The sequence below is a fragment of the Camelina sativa genome, chromosome 11, assembly GCF_030686135.1.
Source record: "Camelina sativa cultivar CO46 ecotype springtype chromosome 11, ASM3068613v1".
NCBI classification, from domain to species: Eukaryota; Viridiplantae; Streptophyta; class Magnoliopsida; order Brassicales; family Brassicaceae; genus Camelina; species Camelina sativa.
In genome coordinates this window covers 18,491,241-18,511,829 of record NC_141890.1, presented here as the reverse complement: position 1 = coordinate 18,511,829, position 20,589 = coordinate 18,491,241, and the positions used below count along the sequence as shown (strand labels likewise).

At 30.4% G+C, this 20,589-nt stretch overlaps 2 protein-coding genes and 2 long non-coding RNA genes across 14 annotated transcripts; 2 read left to right on the top strand and 2 right to left on the bottom strand.

The window, feature by feature from the left end:
- Positions 1–3,204: 3,204 nt before the first annotated feature.
- LOC104723844 (uncharacterized) lies at positions 3,205–5,723 on the top strand. Of its 7 annotated transcripts, none has more exons than XR_015570966.1 (6): positions 3,205–3,393; positions 3,531–3,642; positions 4,346–4,474; positions 4,659–4,737; positions 5,137–5,240; positions 5,460–5,723. It is a non-coding gene; the product is annotated as an uncharacterized LOC104723844 (long non-coding RNA). The 7 variants fall into 7 exon arrangements; XR_015570970.1 differs by lacking the exon at positions 5,137–5,240 and adding an exon at positions 5,295–5,356 and having other exon boundaries at positions 3,251–3,393; XR_015570967.1 differs by having other exon boundaries at positions 3,251–3,393; positions 5,137–5,294.
- Positions 5,724–10,944: 5,221 nt separating this feature from the next.
- On the bottom strand, positions 10,945–11,829 carry LOC104723843 (uncharacterized). The gene is made up of 3 exons (XM_010442262.3): positions 11,651–11,829; positions 11,324–11,524; positions 10,945–11,249 (listed from the first exon to the last, which is right to left on the bottom strand). Exons 1-3 carry the CDS (start codon positions 11,696–11,698, stop codon positions 11,169–11,171), a joined length of 330 nt encoding a protein of 109 aa, XP_010440564.1. The 5' UTR covers positions 11,699–11,829; the 3' UTR covers positions 10,945–11,168.
- Positions 11,830–13,045: 1,216 nt separating this feature from the next.
- Positions 13,046–14,387, top strand: LOC104723841 (putative transcription factor At1g44810). Its single transcript, XM_010442261.3, has one exon. The coding sequence runs from the start codon at positions 13,141–13,143 to the stop codon at positions 14,110–14,112; it is 972 nt and encodes a 323-aa protein (XP_010440563.2). The 5' UTR covers positions 13,046–13,140; the 3' UTR covers positions 14,113–14,387.
- Positions 14,388–14,501: 114 nt separating this feature from the next.
- On the bottom strand, positions 14,502–19,389 carry LOC104723840 (uncharacterized). Of its 5 annotated transcripts, none has more exons than XR_015571051.1 (5): positions 19,168–19,320; positions 18,990–19,093; positions 18,783–18,881; positions 17,443–17,559; positions 14,502–14,925 (listed from the first exon to the last, which is right to left on the bottom strand). It is a non-coding gene; the product is annotated as an uncharacterized LOC104723840 (long non-coding RNA). The 5 variants fall into 5 exon arrangements; XR_015571054.1 differs by having other exon boundaries at positions 14,502–14,877; XR_015571050.1 differs by lacking the exon at positions 17,443–17,559 and having other exon boundaries at positions 14,502–14,877; positions 19,168–19,389.
- Positions 19,390–20,589: the final 1,200 nt, after the last annotated feature.

The following is a 20,589-nucleotide window of genomic DNA, read 5'->3' as shown; positions in this document are numbered from 1 at the left end:
AATAAACTTAACGACTTACCATTATTAGGTGTTGGGTATAATTGCTTAAATTTTTTAGAATGAAAACCCTTATTTACTCGTGATCCAATTTACAATTTGTAACGGTATTAAGTCAACGTAAAAATTAAATTAAAGTGCAAGAAAATTATATGAGTGTGAGGTATAATGGAGTATAACAAAATATTTTTGTTACTCTCATCGATCTCAGTGCAAAATCATAAAATTTGAAGATTTATAAGTATCAAATAAGTTATCCGTAAATATATATATATATATATATTTTGAATAGTGTGACAGATCAATATATTATCTCTCCTACGATAGAAAATTTAGTCGATATGTTAATTATCTCATTATATTAAAATATATATAGCAAATCCTCTCAAATTTTGGATTAATTTGTGAATGAGCGAAATCTTTTAAAAAATAAGATCATCAATTGTAAAAAATTTGCTAAAAGAAAATTGTAACCCACACTGTTTAGGTAGTGGAAGTTTAATAGTTTTATGTGGATAATTATTTTTATTTTTATTTCGAATGATCAAAATAATTATTTAAGGAAAAGTAATATTATGATTGATCATAATTATTATTTACAATTTTCTATTAAAAACAATTGTGTAGATGTTTTTGAAAAATTAAGGTTAAACCGGATAAGTGTATTTTTAAAATACTGCACATTTTTCTATTAAGTATTTTCTATTAAACATTTATTAAGTATTTTCTATTAAATACTGCACAGTGCGGGTTATCATCTTATAACCGAATAAGAAAATATCTAGTTATTCAAATAATATTTCTTTTCCTTAAATAATTATTTTGATCATTCGAAATAAAAATAAAAATAATTATCCACAGAAAACTATTAAACTTCCACTATCTAAACACCGTGGGTTACAATTTTCTTTTAGCAAATTTTTGGACTTCTAGTTGTTCAAATATCATATGTTATAATCTGATAGTAATGTTATGAATAATTGTTTTATTGATACTATTGACGAAAGTAGGTTTTTAATTGATTAAAATATCTTTATTATATAGATGATATTTGGACTTCTAGTTATTCAAATATCATATGTTATAATCTAATAGTAGTGTTATGAATAATTGTTTTATTGATACTATTGACGAAAGTAGGTTTTTAAATTGATTAAAATATCTTTATTATATATTTGAGAATTTCTGAGTTGATTTATGAATAAATGTATTCAGAATTATTATTTTTGAATCAAAAAAAGGAAAAATTCAGTTGATATCATGATTTAAGCCTCTTCATTATTTAAATGTTAAATAATTCTTAATATATTGTATAAGCAATGTGTTGAAAAATAAAAGAAAAACAATTACAAAAGCAACTATAATGAGTATATCTTGACTGAAGAATATTTCATTCTAGATAGTTAGCACATGAAAATGTATAGATATTTCTCGTGCTATACATTTTATAATCTTTTACATTTCATTTTCTTAGTTTCATACTCTGATTTCAACTCATTTTGGTTACATGATACAATGTTCAAATCCATGAAACATATAAATTTGGTAAAATCCTAAAAATAAAACCAAACCTGTATTGAAGCGGTCATGTTTAGAAATCTCGATTTAACTTTTTGATTTATTTTTAGTTATATATATTATATTAAATAAAATATAATATTTGTGATTTCTTAGATTTTAATAAAATGTCTCTGCGTCGATGTGCAGTGCAAACAAATATTTAATAAATTAGATATAGTATTTTTCTATTTTTAAAATAGAAGCAATGTTTTATCTTAGTTTTATAATATGTATGTCACTATTAAACGATTTAGGGATGCATATATTTAATCTTAGTTTTATAAATAAAATTAATTTTTATAATTTTTCTAAATAGTTTATTGTTGTTTACTAAGATTTCTGAAACAATAAATTAAAATTTTAAAATAATTTTAAAAATATTGGGCTATAAAAAAATAAAATCGTTTTATAAGAATTTTTATTGTTCTAAAATATTGTTGGAAAATATATATAATATATTTACCTGAATCAATTCCCGGATCCATACTAATTGAAAAACCAAGATTTTTTTCTGATTTTATAAAAATTTTTGAGTTGAAAAATAAAAAGATAACAATTAATAAACACTAAAACTAACTATATTAATATTTATGTGAATTTGTTTTCTTTTAATAACTATATTAATAAAAAATCTGTTTTCTGGGTACAACAAATTAATATTAAGAATTTGTTATTATATTTTATATTAAAATACAGTGGCATTTTGTGTAATATACTACAGGAAGTAAGGTTATTTGTTTAGAAGGTTGCTTAAATAATATAGTAGATTTCAAACGGTAAAGTTAGATCATTTGGGTGATTATTTCAATTCTAAAGAGCTTGAATCCTCATGGTCGTTGCCAAGAGCAAACCCTATATGATGCCAACCCTCAAACCTCGGAAACAAAAAGAGATCATACAACTTCTCTCCGACGATAATTGATCACCATCTCCAAATAAAGACATTACTAAAGAAAATTTTACAAAATGTAACATTGACTACTAGTCTACTACAAAAGTTTCATATATAAGATCCCGGGGTTGGCCTACTCTGTTTGGTATATATAGCACACATTAAAGAAATCAAAACGGTTATCTATAAGCATCTACTTTGTTTGTTTGTCCTACTAGTCCCCATACACAGATACTATCCATGCATAGAACATCCAGATACACGAAATCTAAAAGAATCAATTTTAAGTTTAATGTACAAATGCATTCCCATGTATGTGTAAACTATGGACCTTGAGTAACTTTATTTCGAGCAAAGGAGCATACACGATTTGCATTTTCTGTTTCTCTAATACAAATCTTTAGAAAGAAAATTAAAAAAGAAAAAAAAATCTTAAAAGTAGTTAGTTATAAATCTCATCAATCTAAGCTTGTGATGTTTTCGATTTCTACAATACTCAACATACAAAATAACTTAGAATATAACATACTCAATTAAAAGTTCAAATGCTCAACGTTAATTTCGTCAATAGAAATGTTCGATTTCCGTTTAAAATAGTGACATTTCCTTCTTTTTTTAAAATAAAACGACGTCACTATCCTACTATTATTTGTAAAGTCGTTTATCTAATGAATTTTTGTTTTGTAAAAAATTAGAAAGGTATGTTATTGGAGTTAGGAGAAAAATAAAAGAAATCGAAAAGGACAAAAACGATATTTTAAATTATCTAAAACGGATATGCACGCGGATCCTCTTTACCCGGTATTTTTTTTTTTTTTTTTTTTTTTTTTTTTTAGAATTTTAGATCTCTCTGTTGAATCAATTGATATTGATTATCTTTCTGATGTCTTCTTTGATCATGAATGATTCATTGTATCTGTTCAATGATTGGAGCTCATGCAAGGGTAAGTATTTAGTTTTTTGATTTTTTTTGTCTCTTTCTATCTGCAGTGCAAGATCTGAGTTTGGAGTTTTCTTAATTCCTATATTTCGTCTCGGTTTTGCTTAAAAATGTGATTTTGTTTTTTGGATTGCACCTCAGGAATTTTTAGGGTTCATGAAGTGTGATACAGAAGGAGAGATTCTGATGATAAAGGCGAAGGTCTTATTGTGATTCCTAGGACTAAGCAGGCGACTAAATCACTGATTCACAGGTAGATTAATCTCATACACTCATCGCATGTTATAGATTAAATTTGCAGATTATGATTGTCTAAATTGCAGGTTTTGTTTTTTTTTAAGTTATAGATTGCATGTTTTAATTATATCCATTTATTTGTTTCATTTTTAAAAACGAAAATGGCAGTACACATTAATCTCGAATATTAACGGAAATTGCGATTATCAGATAAATTTACTACTAATATTTAGTAACAAAGTTTTTAAAAAATATGAATATTGCAGTTTCCATAAATTTTGAATTTTAAATTTAATTGTCATAATCTTAGGGATGTCGATCTTGGGAACCAAATTTTTAAAAAATGGATCCCAGAATTATCTCAAGTTTCCGAATATATCTCAGATCAATTTTCTAAAACTTGGTAACAAAGTTTTCAATATATATGAATGTTGTTGTTTCCTTTGTTCTTGAATCTTTAATTTAATTGTCATAATCAAGCTTATTGCAAAAATATCTCGGTTAGCTGTTAAAAAACACTTAATCCGGAAAAGATCTTCATACATTAAAATATATATACGGTAGTTATTGCGATTTACCGAAAATAAACAAAAACTCTAAAATTTTGCATAAGAATATTCGGTTAGAACCCTAAACTGTATAAATACAACCTCATTCTGCTTTGTTTAAACATAACAGATCCACTCTTAACACACTAAAGTAAGGAAATGTTTTTGCAGTTTACGTCCGCTGGAGTTTTGCTCTTCACGAAAGCTGTTTACATGGAAGTACTCAATTCCACCGTCTTCGTTGTTTACCGTCAAGCCAAACCACTCTCTTCAGCTGCCCATCTCTTTGATCTCCGCTTGGTAAGTTTGTCAGTTTTTTATCCACCCATTTGAAATATCTTTAAAATGAGTGTAATATTTTAGTCACTTTCATGTACATATAAGCTCTAAACTCAAACAAGAGATAGAAAAATACATAACTTTCTCTCTTACGCTTATAAACTAAAGTAATTTATAAACGGTTCAATGAACCTTTTTTTTGAAGGGGTTAAACAAATGAAAGTGTTACAGTTGCTCAAGTCTTCAGAATGGAAGACTCACAATGACAATGACAATATACTAGAGTGAGTTTTCAGCTTATTGTTATTAAAATATGTGTTTCTCTGTGACCCTTTCAATGATTCGTTTTTTATAATAATCTTCACTTTGATCTTATGAATATAATCTTATGTTTTTCTGATCCTCTATGTCGCTATATTCAAAAGATGTTGGTGCGTGGCTATATATATTCTCAAGAGTATTCCTCATGTTTCCTTTTAATTTTTAAATCTAACATTGAAAAGGTTTGTTACAGACTTGAATAATTATTTTATTGGAAACTCTTCTATGGGATAGATAAGCAACTCTAAGACGGATCTTTTTCGTACTTATTTCTTATGAGTTTGATTTCTTTTTTTACTTCTGTTCTTCAACCACTGTTTTCTTATATTCTGTTTCTTGCGTTATGGTTGTCTAAGTTGCAGGTCAGTTCATGCTTTTAAAGGTTACAAGATATGTCATTGCATGTTAACGTTCGATGGAGGGACCTTCAGACTCTATCTGAATCATTCTATAGATAAGTCACTAGGTTTGCAACCAAATCACTCTGTCTTTCTCACCTTCTCATCGTGGTTTTTCTCAGGTTTAATTTCTCAATGATTCATATATCTTTCTTTGTCCACCATCGTATACATGAAAGTAAAAGTGAGCTGAGATTGTACTATGATCTATTTGATTTGTTTTTTTTTTTCTCTTTTTACTCTCGATTCTCACTCACTTCAGTTTGTGCTGTCCTGAATGAATGCAGGTGAAGGCATTGTACATCAAGAACTTTTGAAGGGATTTAACACAACAACGTCTAAATAAATCACGGAAAAACTTTACGAGTTTGTGCAATACGCATATATAGAGGACTAGCGTCATAAGAGCCATGGGCTACACTGAAAGATATGTGATCAGTGGTATGCTTCATTTGAATAATAATTTTTTTGTATACTCTCTTTCATCAGATTTTATTTCTTTGTATTCTTTTTTCTACCTAACAGTATTAAGAATCAAGGTTTGATAACAACTTAAATGTGTTTTCTAATCTGAGGTTTGTTTAATTGCAGCAAACTGATCGAATTTTAGAGAATTGTCAGTATGGTAGATAAGATCTTTGCTATGCATTTCTCTTTCACAACAGAAGCTTAAACAAATAAACATGGCAGAAAAACAAACCATATTAATTAGTTAGTACTAATCTGATATACAACAAAGCAACCTTGCACTATTCTTACTACTGGGGAGGACAATTCATAACCAGAAAGTTTACGTTTTTTACACATGAAAAAAAAAATTATTTGAAAACCAAACCACATTTTTATAATAATATTTTGCAACACGGGTTAATTTTAGTGATCTGTTAGCTTTGTTCATAAGCAACTACTATTAATACGAATTGTAATTAATAATGATCTCATTAATTAAAGATTTGTATGCATATAATATTTTTGATTCTGTTTATAGAAAAGGAAACTTTCAGTAAAAATAAGCAAATGTTACGAGATAATACCACTAATATCAAAAATATTTTAATATATATTTTAGCTATTTAATGATAGTTCTACTTTTTAATTCTGATATTTATAATAACAAAAAAATCACATTTAATGAAAGTTTTGCTAATTAAGTACATATACTTTAAGATACAATAATTTTTTTTTAAAGAAAAGTCCAGTATATTTATGGTATTAAGACGAGAAATAGTATATGTAAAGTGAAACAGGTAAATTCGAATGATGAAAAACAATATATTGAATTTTTTTTAAAAAAGACATAAATTTTAGATAAAAGTACGAAATCAAAAAAAATATAGGTAGATGAATTCAAGTATCAAGCTTTCACTGATTTAGATAAGGATTAACTATACGACATGTAATTAATGACTTTGGAATAGGCACTTTGAAAATTTTCGTATTTTTGAAAAATCATTATAAGTTTTTGAAAGTTATAATTTTTGGATAATTTCAACGAACTAAAAAAAAATTATTCAATGGAGAAATCAGGTATCCCGTCTAAATTCCTTACCCAATCTCTTTTAGTAAATATTGTTTAGCGAGTAATTATTTAAAAGAGAACGAACATAAAAATAAAAAATTATGATGGATACGGGACGAGACGGGTCGAGAGGGAATGGGTTAGGACGTGAGGGGATGGAACAGGACTAGACGTGTTTCTTTTTCCGAGGTAAATACGTCTAGGTTTAATTTTTAAAAAAATTAACATGAAAATAATGCATTTGTGTTATAGCACCCAGGTTAATATAATTCTTAAGTCATTTTATGAATTTAAACTTTGTATGAAATATTTTGTTCCGTGTTGTAGCACGGGTTACTACTTTGAGACGGGTATTTTGAGAATTTTGGATATTTTTGAAAATATTTTGAGAGTTTTTGAGAATTATAATTTCTACTAACGATATAAATTAAACATACAATTGGAGAGTACATGTATTTCATCTAAATTTCTTAGCCAAAATTTATTAACAGCATTATTATATTGATAATTATTTAAAATAAAATGGTTATGGGACATAAAATTTTTAATGGGATGGATTGGGACGAGATGAGATAGGATGGGACTGGACGAGATTTAACGCCCTGTAACAAAATTACTTTAATATTTTCAATAAACATGGGCTGTCTTTGATTATTATGGATTGATTGCAAAAAATAGTATATGGTACGGGTTGCGGTATTTTACATATACACCACAATATTTACAAAACACCATAAAAGACTTGCCAACTAATTTTTATGGAAAAATACTACTATTATACAATTAAAATTTTCCAACTGAAAAAGGTTTATTATTTGACTAAATATATGTTTTACCAGTGTTTTTATGAAGTAATTTAATTTGCTAATTAAGCACATATACTTTAAAGATAATAATAAAATTTTGTGAAAATTCCAGTATATTTAAACTGAAATGGGTAAATTCGAATAATGAAAAACAATATATTGAATACTTTTTTTTTAAAAGAGAACATAATTTTTAGATTAAAGTACAAAATCAAAACCTATAGGTAGATAAATTCCAGTATCAAGCTTTCACTAATTTGGATAAAGATTGACTATACAACACTTTAAAATTTTTGGATAATCTCAACTAACTAAATAAAAAAAATCAACGGAGCACTCTGGTATCCCGTCTAAATTTCTTATCCAGTCTATTTTAATAAATATTGTGTAACGAATAATTATTTAAAAGAGAACGAACATAAGACAAAAAATTATGATGGATACGGGACGAGACAGAAAGAGACAAGACGAGATGAGATAGGATGAGACGGGACGAGAAGGGATGAGTTGGGAAATGAGAGGATGGAACGAGACTGGAAAATGAAAGGATGGGACGAAACCTTAAATGAGAGGATGAGACGTGAATTTGTTTTTAATTTAAATGAAAATTAACGCACATGTGCTATAGCACCCATGTTAATATAATTTTAATCATTTTATGAATTCAAAATTTATATGAAAATATTTTGTCTCGTGCTGTAGTACAGGTTACTACATAGTTTTTAACAAAAATGATCACAATGCCGTCAATGAGACTAACCTTCAAACTTCTTTTTGGGTGTTTTTCTTTATTATTTTGTATGGTGAAAGTTTGTTGTAAGAGTCGAAAAATATTGGTTAGAAATTTAAGTTTGGAGTCGAAACAACTTTCAGAAAATTTTATGTGATTTTTTTTCTTTTTCTTTTCTTCTTTTTGTAAGTGCTCCTGAAATTAGAAAAAACATAATTGAACGCAACGTTGATATAGGTTTCCATAATCCATTTAAGAAATGGAATAATAGAAGTAAATTATATCAATGCTGCACTCAATGATGTTCATTCAAACCAAGGGAAAAGAAAACTATCAATCTTGCTCTTTTCTATCACTACCGAGGAAAAACACAAAACATCATTTATAAGACACTGTCGTGTATTTGGATTGAAAGCAGTACAATGCCTTCCTTTGTACTACTGTGTACGATTAATGAATCGTACTACATCGTATATTCTGAGGTTCCAGATTCTTTTTGAGTATTTTTAAATTCTATAGTATTGTCAAAAAAAAAAAAAAAAAACTGTAGTTGATTAAAAATTTGTCTTCAGTTTTCATCTATTCTATTAAAGCTGAAGTATTCACTAGATTCAAATTGGATCGTAACTTTGTTTTGGTACGTTTTTCATTAAAAATAATTACAGAATCACTTAATTTAATTAAATTAACCTATAGTTTTGAATTGTCTAAATGACCATTATACCCTTGAGTCGATCACTTAAACCAACCGGGTCGAGACGCGTATCCTCTCTGACCTGACAATAGAAGAAAAAAAATTTGCGGATCTGTTTGTACTCCAGATTAATAATTTTCGGATCCAGTATATTATTTGATTCAAGAAAAGTTATTCCTGTTGCCAAACAGAGGTGTAATCTCTATAAATAAGAAAACTGGTATCTGAGTATTTAATGGCTTCAGTAATATCAAATATTAACTACTACCATACTTAATCCCTATAATTATTACGAATATTAATAATAATGAGAAATCTTTAATACTTATCGATTGTGATTTTGTTGCTTCCAAAATAATCAATAGATTAATTACGAAATTGTATATATATGTAAACTTATTTGATTTGCTTTTATATTGTGAGATATTTACGGAAACAACAAATCAACTTAATACAATTAAATAAAAACAAATCATCATTTAGTTTAGATTTTTTAATATTTTCTTAACGAGATTATAGTAATTAATTATGATTAGTATAGATGGAAAAAATAAAAAACGCAGAAATTATATATATGTAAAGTTGTAAACTAATTTACATAAAAGGTGTATTATATATCCCACATCGACTAAATATTTTGGAATATGGTTCATAATCACTATAAATATATGACTAATATGTTTTGAGTACAAATGAGCAGGAAGCTTGATTTATCAGGTATCCAAATTTAACAGTTTAATTTAGTTCTATATTTGAGCATATTTAAACTTTTAAAAAGTAAAGACATTATAATATATTTACGTTTTTTAAAAAAGTTTAAGATATTATAAATATTTAAATTTTTATAGAATGTTTAAATTATTATAAATATTTGAACTCCGTCGAAAGTTTAAAATATTATAATATATTTAAAGTCTATAAAATATTTAAGTAATATTAATATTTTTACTCTTACAAATTTTAAAATATATAAAATTTTTGAGTTAAACCCGTTAAAACTGGTATTTTTATCAAACTATAAATTAAATTGGTGTTTCTACAAAATTGCTGAGATTTGATATATCAAATATTAACTTCTAAATAATAACCTAAATATACATAATCTCAATATAAATACAATGGTTTCCTAACCATTGAAATATCTCAGACTAAAATTTAACAAGCAACTTCTCCTCTTTTAACGACAAACCAAAATAAAGAAAAACTCATCCTCTTACAAAACTATTATTCAATATTGTGGTGTGTCTATCCTCTTACAAAACTACTATCCGATATTGCGGAGTGTCTATTCTCTTACAAAACTACTATCCAATATTACGGTGTGTCGATTTCCGTGAAAAGCTATATTCTACAAACTACGTACTCTATAAGGATTTCCAGTTTACTGTATAACCCCAAATATACAAATAAACACTATATAAACAAAGAAAATAAATCAAAATAAAAAACTATATTACAAAAATACAAATTACAAAAAAATAAACTAACAAAATATATAATCTCATGTTGTAGCACCGGGTATCACCTAATGTCTTTGTAATACAAAAGTAAAAAAAAAAAAATTGTTAGTATGCTTTTAATAAAATAATCCAAGTTTAGGTATGTACTAAAAGATTGGTGCATTTGTGTACTGCATTGAAACACAAACTTTATGTACTACATGATATCATCACTACTTCAACGTTGGCATACAAGTTTGCTAGCTGTTAAACTCTCTTTTTGTTTTTACTTTTGTTGACCATTCATATAATTAATTTTCAGTAAGATCATTAGATCACTATCATATAGGTTCGTTGAATTTGAAGCATTCTCTAGGTTCACCAATTATTTACTAATTCATTAGTATTAAAAAAAAAAGAACAATTACTTACTTATTTACAAATCAATGAATTAGTAAGCAATTGTGAATCTTGAGTATTTTTAAATTCTATAGTATTGTCAAAAAAAAAAAAAAAAAGTAAGTAATTGTTCATGGCTCAGACTCGCACTTTGGGTTATATTTATGTGGTTAATATAATAAGAGTGTTGCTAATTTGGTTCATTCCTTTATAAAATAGAAAATTGAAGGCTATGATGTTACAACATCTTATTACATCTCAGATTTCAGATCACACATGATCACAAAATCTTTCAAAATAAATGATCTTATTACAAACATAATTTGGAGAAACCCAAAATTTCCAAAAACAAGAAATTAATCATAAATATTTTTTATTAAATCGTTGAGAAGCATGAGTATTCATAGTCTCATTTCTTCTCGTTCATGCCAAGGCTGTTCTTCACACCGTCAAGAGCACCTTGAGCCATGTTCTTCACTGATTCACCGGTCTACATATATACATTCAAGGGTTCAGTTTTAGCAAATTTTATATTTTAGATTCAACAATTGTATAGAAATATACCTGTCCAAATAAACCAGCAGCTTGTTCCTGGTTATGCTGGGCGGACTGTTTAGCGGAATGAGATCCATCAGCTGACTTGTCACGAGCTGATTGTGTCAAATCTGTAGCCTTGTCACCTGCTTGATGTGTCAAATCAGCAGTCTTGTCACGTGCGGACTGCGCGGTTTGCTTCGCAGACTCGGTCCATTGCTCAGCTTTCTCCTAAAATATCCATCAAAACCATATATAAACATCTGCCATACTTAACGTTTGGTAACATATTGTTGGATAATACGGTTTGAATATGATAACTATAATGCATGGAAAGATTGAGTTCAGGAAACGGACTTGAGCTTGGCCTCTTGTCTGTCCAGCGTTGAATTGTTGTTGAGACATGATTGCTGATTCAAAAAGGGATGAGGAGGATTTGAAGTTTGTGAGAGTGATTAAGTTCTTTTAGCTTTGATTGATTGAACTGGTTTGATACGGAAGTGTATTTATAGTGTTTATTTGGTGTTGGATTTCTTGAATTTGGAGTGATTAATGAATAAGACATTTTAATATTTGTGGATTGAATTGTGTCGATGTTGAGAAAATTGTGGGTGGCCATTTGTGTTTTGTAACATCCCTTTTGACTCTTTCTCTTCTTTTACTTTTTCTTTTAGACAAAGAAAAATACTACAAAATGAAACTTCTTCTATCCCCAAAATAGAAATCAAAATTGGATAAAATGAAAAATGAAAAAAGCAAACCCAAGGATTTCTGGTTATCCCATTGAACTTGATGGTTCATCACTACACGTATACTAAGAAAGTAAGAAGCTCATTTTTATTGCATATAAATTAAAAGTTTAATTACTTTATTTATATAGTTTAATAATAGAATTTGTTTCTGGCATTACATAGTGGCCAAAACTTAATTATTTAATAGATGATGACCGAATCGATTCGATTATACCAGTCCTAAACTGATGGATGTGATACATTTTCATTTACATACCTTTCCAAATCACCATAAGAAAGAGCGGGATGACCGCATGTACCACAATGCTCATTGCGCGGTCCATCAAATTACTAGGTTTATGAGTTTATCATCAAGACAATCCAAAATCTGATTAGCTTTATATGCTTTTTGTTAAACCTTAAACTGCAAACAGGACCCGTCCTAATTACATGATAATGTGCAACAAGCTAAGAACTTTTTTATGAACCTACTAAAAAATAAATTTAAAATAGATACTTTGTAAGAGGTAGTGACCAAACCAATCTTTTGATAATTTGATTCCACATTTATGAGCGAACCCGGCGTTGAGGGTTTTTTTTTTTCTTAAGTATATGGCTCCCCAAATACTTTATTATATACAGGGGTTGCAAGCATGGTTTTTGGCCTGGTTCATTCCAGAATCGACTCCGGCCGGTTCCAAGATATTCTCAAGCTTTGGTTCGAGGACATTAAAAGGCTAGTGTTTGCTTTAGCTTGCTAAGTTTTAAATCTCATTTTTTCTAACAATTCCACTTTGGTCTTTATTTTACTAAACTCGCTTTGTTCGAAATACACGAACCTTTTCGACAAATGTTTCGGCAAAGTCCCCATACGTTGTCCACTTGTCAGTGTTCTCACATCACATGGAAGAGTTCAACTTCTAGTTCTGTTATGTTTAGTGGGTTTATGGGCTAGAGCCGGCCCTTGTAGGTCCAAAAAAAAAAATATAAACTTAAGTTTTATATTTTCTATATTTAACCATTTCTTTTATCGACTTGTCCGCCCACAAAACAATAAAGAAAACCCTAAAGCTCTCTCTTAGCCTCTCAGTAACGAACGCTTCAACACACTCTCCGATGGCGAAGAAGGTTCTCAACCCTTTGGAAGATCCACCAACCGCTTCTTCAAGCGGCGAGGAAGAAGTCGAGACCTCATCTGGCGAAGAAGATGTAGAACAGATCTCTAATTCCTCCTCCTCCGAAGAAAACGATCCCAAAGATCTCGCCACCTCTAAAACCCTCAAAACTCCCCCAGACACTGCTTCAAGTACCGAGTCTGAGGGTTCTGAGTCCGAATCTGAACCATCACCAGAGAAGACTGTCGCCGTCGTCACCTCCAAGCCCAAGAAGAAGGAAGGTAACGAATCTACTGCGGCGAAACCAGGGAAGAAACGAGGAAGTGAAGCAGAGACGACCTCGAAGGACATGCATGTCAAAAAGGCCAAGAAGGTTTCAGGAGACGATGAGAAAAAGCCTTTCCAGAGACTATGGAGTGAAGATGATGAGACCTCCCTTTTACAAGGGATGATTGATTTCAAAGCTGAGAAAGGTACAAGTCCTTATGATGATATGAATGGGTTTTTTGATATGGCCAAGAACAACATTAGCTTTGATGTTAGCAAAATCCAATTCGGTGACAAGATTAGATCTTTGAAAAAGAAGTATTTTGCTATACAGAAGAAAGGTGGTTTAGAATCGTCTCATGATAAGAAGTGTTTGGGATTAGCTAAGTATATTTGGGGTTCTGATGGTATGGCTCTTGAATCTGCTGTTAAGTTGGCTAATGGGAAATTGAAATCTGGTGGTGATAATGTTGGAGAAGACAAGGAAGTGGTGAGTTTGTTTGAGAAGTCTTTTCTGGTTCGGACCATTGCGGGTCTTGGTGTGGATGCGTTTTCTGTGAAAGAGAAGTGGAGTAAGGTGTCGGTGGAGACTAAGAAAAGGATTGAAGAGAAGTTGAAGTTGGTGGAGGCCAAGGAATATGAGTTGTTGAGGTTGAAGAGTGACACTTTGAAGGAGGTGGCCTATGTGATGACTCAAGGCATATAAAGAAGAAGCAAGTTGGATGTGTATAGGTTTTAGCGGTTTTAATCGCAGGTTTAATGGAGATGATGCAATGCCTCTTTTTGTTTATCTATCTATCTACGTTTCTGTTTTGTAAGTCGTTTGGATTCGTATGTGATGATTAAATTAAGAAGAAGAAGAAGAAGACAAATTAGTTATCTAATTAGTCTTTTGGTCGACGAGCAAAGACTATATATGTAAGCTTTGCATTTTTAACTCGTTTGTAATGAGCGAAGACTATATATGCTTTGCTTTGCTTTTTTCTAGTTTTCACTGCTATATGCTTCTACAAAAACTCAATCTAAAGACTCATAACAACCAATTCTCAATCTCTCTAACCTAAATTAAACAATTTATATTACATTAGCAGGCACTTTTTATGACCACCGGATCCAAAAACTTAGCATCCACTAATTCTCATTTACAATCTTCCAGTTTATATATAATCATATAAGTCACATAACGTTCACAGACGTTATTTACCTACTGTTTTGAAGGAAAAAAAATGTTACATACAAGGACACCCAAACAGAAACAAAAGCACTTGAGATGTAAAAAGAAACAGAGATTTTAAAAAATTACAAAATCAACTTACCAATGCCTTCTTTTGTAACTCATTACTTCAGAAGCCTACGTTTTGGCACGCTCATCAGGGACGTTGCAGTCTAGCTGTGTTGTGTATAATCTTGGTTGACTCAAGTTCCCTCGTTCTAGTGATTGTATGATACGGAGCTAAAGTTCCGTAGTGCTCTGTTGCACGTGCCACAGTGAGAAAAAAAAAGAAGAAGAAGCATTGGCCTATGACATCCAATTTGGAAAAACTATTAAAGGGCATACTTATTAGTTTTATATAATTTATTGCTGACAAAAATATTTAGATATCCAATTTAGGTTTTACTTTTACAAAAAAAAAAAAAAAAAATTAGGTTTTACAAGTTATAATGATGAAAACTATATGCTAATAAAGATAAGCAAAATCTGGGCTTGTACAGTCCATATATAGACATCTAATATGCTAATTAATTTAGCAGAAGATAAAAAGAACCCTCCCGAAAAAAAATTTATAAATTAATTGGTTATTCTGTTGGCTATTCCAAAGAATTCTCTTAAAAAGAATATTCCAATGATTTATACAATTTACAAAAAAAAAAATCTTTATTATTCCATATATTGTTACACCATATCTACTGTTAGACAAAGAAATCATGTGACAACAAATTAAAGAACAAAAAATAGTAGCAGTTTAAGCTTACCTTACATCTTAGAAGACAAATCATAAAACATGTTTAAAGCAGAAGAGTAATTATCTTTAACTTCTTTTCTTTTTTCATTTGGTAAAGGGGTCTCCCGACGATTTATTAAAAGAAAAAGAAAAACGTACTTAACAACAAATATGCCTTCGAAATGCAGTTTCTAGGTCATCATCCTCTACAATGGACACGATTCTAAAAAGGAAAAACTTAAAGGTAACATAAAAGCATAACTAGCTAAACCATCCGCAAGACGGTTAACCTCTCTATACACATACGAGATACGGACTATCCAGTTCCTAGATAAAAAGTCATGGCACAAACGTACCAGAAACAACAAGAGGTGAGCATCATCAATCCCTGTCGTTAAAAACCCCACTACCAACTCCGAATCTACCTCCAACTCCAGCCGGGCAATCTTCTTCCCCCATGCAATGTACAACCCTTAATACACCCCCATAACTCCATCAACGGTGTGGAACAAACCCTGATGTTTACCACAAAACCACCGCACCAACTGTTAGTTGTCTCCTGTAAGACACCTTCAGCTGTAGCTAGCCCCGGGTTCCCCCTTGATGCACCATACGTATTCAGCCTCATCCAACACACCCCCGACGGCTTCCAAAATATCATTATGTCAACCCTACCAACAGATACCCTCATATTTTTGGCCAGCTTGTGAGCGTGACTCACTTCCGCAGCTGAATCCTTCACAAAATTTAATTGGTCCCTACACTTTCCAACCACTCCAACACATACCCACATCATTACTTCCATGCCCACCAAACTCCCATAGTAAACATAGTTGGCCACTCAATCCCTGCCACTTGATCCTTCCCAGCCAAGTTACCGTAAAGCCACTCAAGAATCAAGTTGGTGAAGAAAGCTTGTCTCCTCCTAGCCGGCACAATGCGATTCCAAATACCTGTAAAAGATGGACAATCACGCGATACATAAGGGATCATCTCTTCCCCACTTTTACATAACTAACATACACTCGTGTCTTCTAGTTGACGACGATGACGTTCCACATTTGTCATAGTAACTTGATTTGCTACTAACCATAGAAAAACCTAACCCTTTCAGGAGCAATCACTCGTCAAACTCAGTCAAAGAAACTCCCCATGATCAGCTGAGGAGCTTCCGTCCCCACTAAAAATGAATAAGCAAACTTAACTATGAAACGCCCATCCGCTGTCTCTCACTCGCACCTTAATTCTGGAGTTCTCTCAGGATCCTTGACTGAAAAGATAATTGCACTTTGGTGACATAGGTGGCCAAATCAATTCTTTTAAACATCTCCGCAAGTATCTAAAACCGGAGTGTCACAATTCACCCCCACTAACAGATCGTAACGTCCTCGTTGTGCACCAAGACCATCACCTCCGATGGTGTGAGCCCACTCGACTCCACACTCGTCTGGGTTCGGCTCTGATACCACTTATAATGCCCCAACCGTCAGCTTTTAGTGGACTTCATGTCCAATCCCAGCCCATAGGCTCATCTTCTTTAATGGGCCTCACGTCGTTAGAGGTTTTGGATTTTTTTAGTACTCTTTTTTTGTTTCAAAAACTTAAAACACTTAAAGTTCTTATAATATGTTTAATATATTTCATATTATACCTAGATAATCTTATGTATATAGAAAAAATAAATTCAGTGGGCAACAGTTTTTGTCTATGCTTTAGGCATCATTTATCTACGGACGGGCCCTGATTCTCGCCGTTGGCCGGCTGTTTGACGCTCCTCCAATGGCGTTATATATGTGTATAGTGAAGAAATGGTCTAAGCCCTAATTTTCACAACGTCTATGGACAACAACAATGTTACTCTTGTATTAATTTATTACCATTGTATTGAAAAACTAAGCCTCCATTAATGCACATTTACAATCTCCAGTTTATATAGTAACATAATTAAGCTACATAACCTTCACATAAGTTAGTAATTTACCTAATATATGTTTCAGGAAAAAGTTATATACAACAAAACAGAAAAAATCACTGGATATGCATGTAAAGGAAACATAGATCTAATTTGTTTTTACAAAATCAACTGCTAATACCTTAAGCTGATTATTTCAGAAGCCTATGTTTTGGCACCTTCACCAGGAACTTACGAACAATGCAATATGTGTACTATTTTGTCTTCCATTATGATTATCAATTGATTCCTCCAATATCTTGAAGAAAAAAGAAAGGAAAACTAAATAGTAAATACCCATCTCTAAGATTGTATTAAAATGTAGAATTTGAAAGAAAATTATATGATTATTTTATAAAAGCAAGTTGTTCGTTTTCCCACACGGCACGCAATGAAACAACCATCGACATCATAACATGACTTGTAGGATCAGTTAAGTTGATGTTGATGGGTGTATCCATTGCGTCTCTTATGGCAAAACAAACAGCTTACTTGAATAAATCAAACATTCAATTTTCTTCTGTTTAAGTTCTATACTTAATTTTAATGCAATGGAATGTTAGTTCTTTTTTTCTTCTCAAATGTTGGATAAAGCAATTGATTATCGCAAAGGAAAAATGAAGCCTAATCATACTTTGCTAGACCATTTCTATTGATTACGGTTGAAGATGCCTTAAGGTTTTTTCATAATAAATTAATACTATTTAAGTGTACAAAAATGTCTCTAAGAGTATTTTCAATGTATTCACCTATTTTTTATCTCTATTTTTAGAGTAACTCTATAATAGAAGTGATTTTACTCTAATGTATTCCTCTAAAATATAAATTGCAATTTTTTATTCTATACATAGAGGGAAAAAATTGAATTCCTTTATATAGAGAAAAAAATAGAATTTCTCTATATATAGAATAAGAAATTAAGTTCTCTATTATAGAGAAATACAAGGAATAAAATTATTTCTATTATAGGGTTCTTCTAAAAATAGAGATAAAAATAGGAGAATACATTTGAGATGGTCTAAGTAGACATTTAGAAACACTTTTGCACACTTACACAGTTACACCCATTTAGAAACACTAAATGAAGATGGTCATAGTGTCTTCTTATAAACACTTTATAAACACTTTTGCACATTAGTAGTAAAAAAATCTTAAAACATCTGTCAACAATTACTAATGAAGATGGTCATAGTGTCTTCTTAATAACTCAGGGGTTCTAAAAGTAATTAAAAGGAAGTATATATATAACACTATCTAAACCGTCATGAAAGCTCATAAAATTTTAGAAATTGATTTTTTTTCTGGTCCTCTCACTTGTCTTCCATTAGAGATGGGTAGAGAAATCGTTATAAAATTGATATTTTATGAATCATGTTAGTAATAAAACTAACATTTGAAAGACATGAAATTGTATCTCATCAAAGTTATCTTAAAAATTTAATATCAACAAGAAAAAAAACAAAACAAAAAAGAAAGACGTACCGTTGACACAACGCATCATTTCCAGAGCCGGCGCTACGTTTTATGTGGCTACAAGCGAACGAAAAAAAGCTGCCTTGCACATGCTAATAAATGATATATCTTCATCGTTTACCCCACAAAATAAACCACATATTACAACAGTTTTGAGAATTTTGAATCAATCATCCCATCGTAAAGAAAAGGGGTAAAGAAGAGAGAATAATATACCTAAAAGATAAGGTTTCGTCCCACCACCATCTCCTCCATGCCTTCGGAGAGAAGCTGTTGTCTGTTGTTTGGGCGGCTGCGTGCTCCTCCAACCCCTTTGATGTCTTTCATACCACAATAATTTCGAATCAACCAAACCATCGTAAAGAGAAGTAGTAAAGTATGAAGAATAATGTACCTGAAAGATCGGATTCGTGAGCGTGTCGTGCCACCACATCTCCTTCACCATTCTCGCCTCCAGATTCTGCTTCACCTTCATCAATGGAGAGAAGTCGTTGCTCTCTTTGGGTGGCTGCTTGACGCTCCTCCAACGGCGTTATGATATGTCTTCATAGATATGTTTCGTTTATATGTGTGTATAGAGAAGAAATGTTGTCTAAACCCTAGTTACAGATGTCACAACGTCTGTGGACAACCATATTTTTACTCTTATCTTATCTTAATTACACTCTCTAGATTGCAACAAGCTAACTAGTAACTAGTGCTAGATTTATTACTTAATCAAACTATTATTTTATTTTTATTTTCAAAATTTTAAGTTTTTATTTCATTGGGGGGTTTTTTTTTTCTTTTTGTCTTTTAGAACAAATATATTAAATTGAATTTTAATAATTTTCTTAAATTCTTTTATTTTTTATTACTCTTTTACTAAATTGTTAGGCGTGATATAGGTGGTGATAATGTATGTGATGAAAGTTTTAAAATATTATTAGTATTTGATATAATATTTTTAAAATATTAAATTATTTACATACAATATATAAGTGTATGTAAAAATATGTAAGCACACAATTTTATAATATTAAAATAAATAAAAAAATTACATTAATTTAAAATATTATTAATATTACTTTGCTTTAGGGTTCATATCGTTTTATCCTCTTATTAATTGGCGCATTTTTCTAATTTCTTTGCCATTTTCTTAGTGTCGTATGATTGATTTCATGCAACGATACACATACAATAATTAAATCTTATTTACAATGATAAAATTGCTGCAGACTGCAGTGATGGAAAATGTTAAAGATTTTTGTTTATTCGTTGAAAAAGAGATTATATTAACTTGAAATAGTGTGATTGCACAATTGATGAGCTAGTCATGGAGGCGGCTTAACAGCTATATATGTTACAGAAATATTTAAAAGCTTTATTCTATCTTTTATACAAAATTAATATATATTTTGATATGGATATTTGTATATTTTTTAGGACATATATTAAAAATTACATAATATAATGTCTTGGTAGAGTTAGAACTTTGTTTTAGATTAAAAAAATATTATATATGTTATCCTTTTATTAAATCATCAAACTTGGTTTAGGGTTCAAACATATCTTCTTATTCTCTCATTAACTGTCCTTTGCCTTGTCAATTTGGCGTCTATCCAATATTTCCTCTCTAAATTGGAGCCAACTATATGATGATGCGGAGGAAAATATATCTACACTCATAAATTATTCAACCCGATAGGAAATTTCCTATCATGATGCTCTACAGCCATTTTGGCTTTTTTGGCGAATTTGGAAGGACATAAACAACACAATCTTTAACAATTACAGAGAAAGTGCTTCTAAAACTGTTTTACAGACTCAAACTGAA

What these genes read in the sequence shown, in the direction of transcription:
- LOC104723843 (XM_010442262.3), bottom strand. Translation starts at nt 11,698, where the DNA reads ATGTCTCAACAACAATTCAACGCTGGACAGACAAGAGGCCAAGCTCAA. An exon ending in AGACAAGAGGCCAAGCTCAA is followed by an intron (nt 11,525 to 11,650) that starts GTCCGTTTCCTG and finishes TGGATATTTTAG; the next exon opens with GAGAAAGCTGAGCAATGGAC. An exon ending in CTGCTGGTTTATTTGGACAG is followed by an intron (nt 11,250 to 11,323) that starts GTATATTTCTAT and finishes GTATATATGTAG; the next exon opens with ACCGGTGAATCAGTGAAGAA.
- LOC104723841 (XM_010442261.3), top strand. Translation starts at nt 13,141, where the DNA reads ATGGCGAAGAAGGTTCTCAACCCTTTGGAAGATCCACCAACCGCTTCT.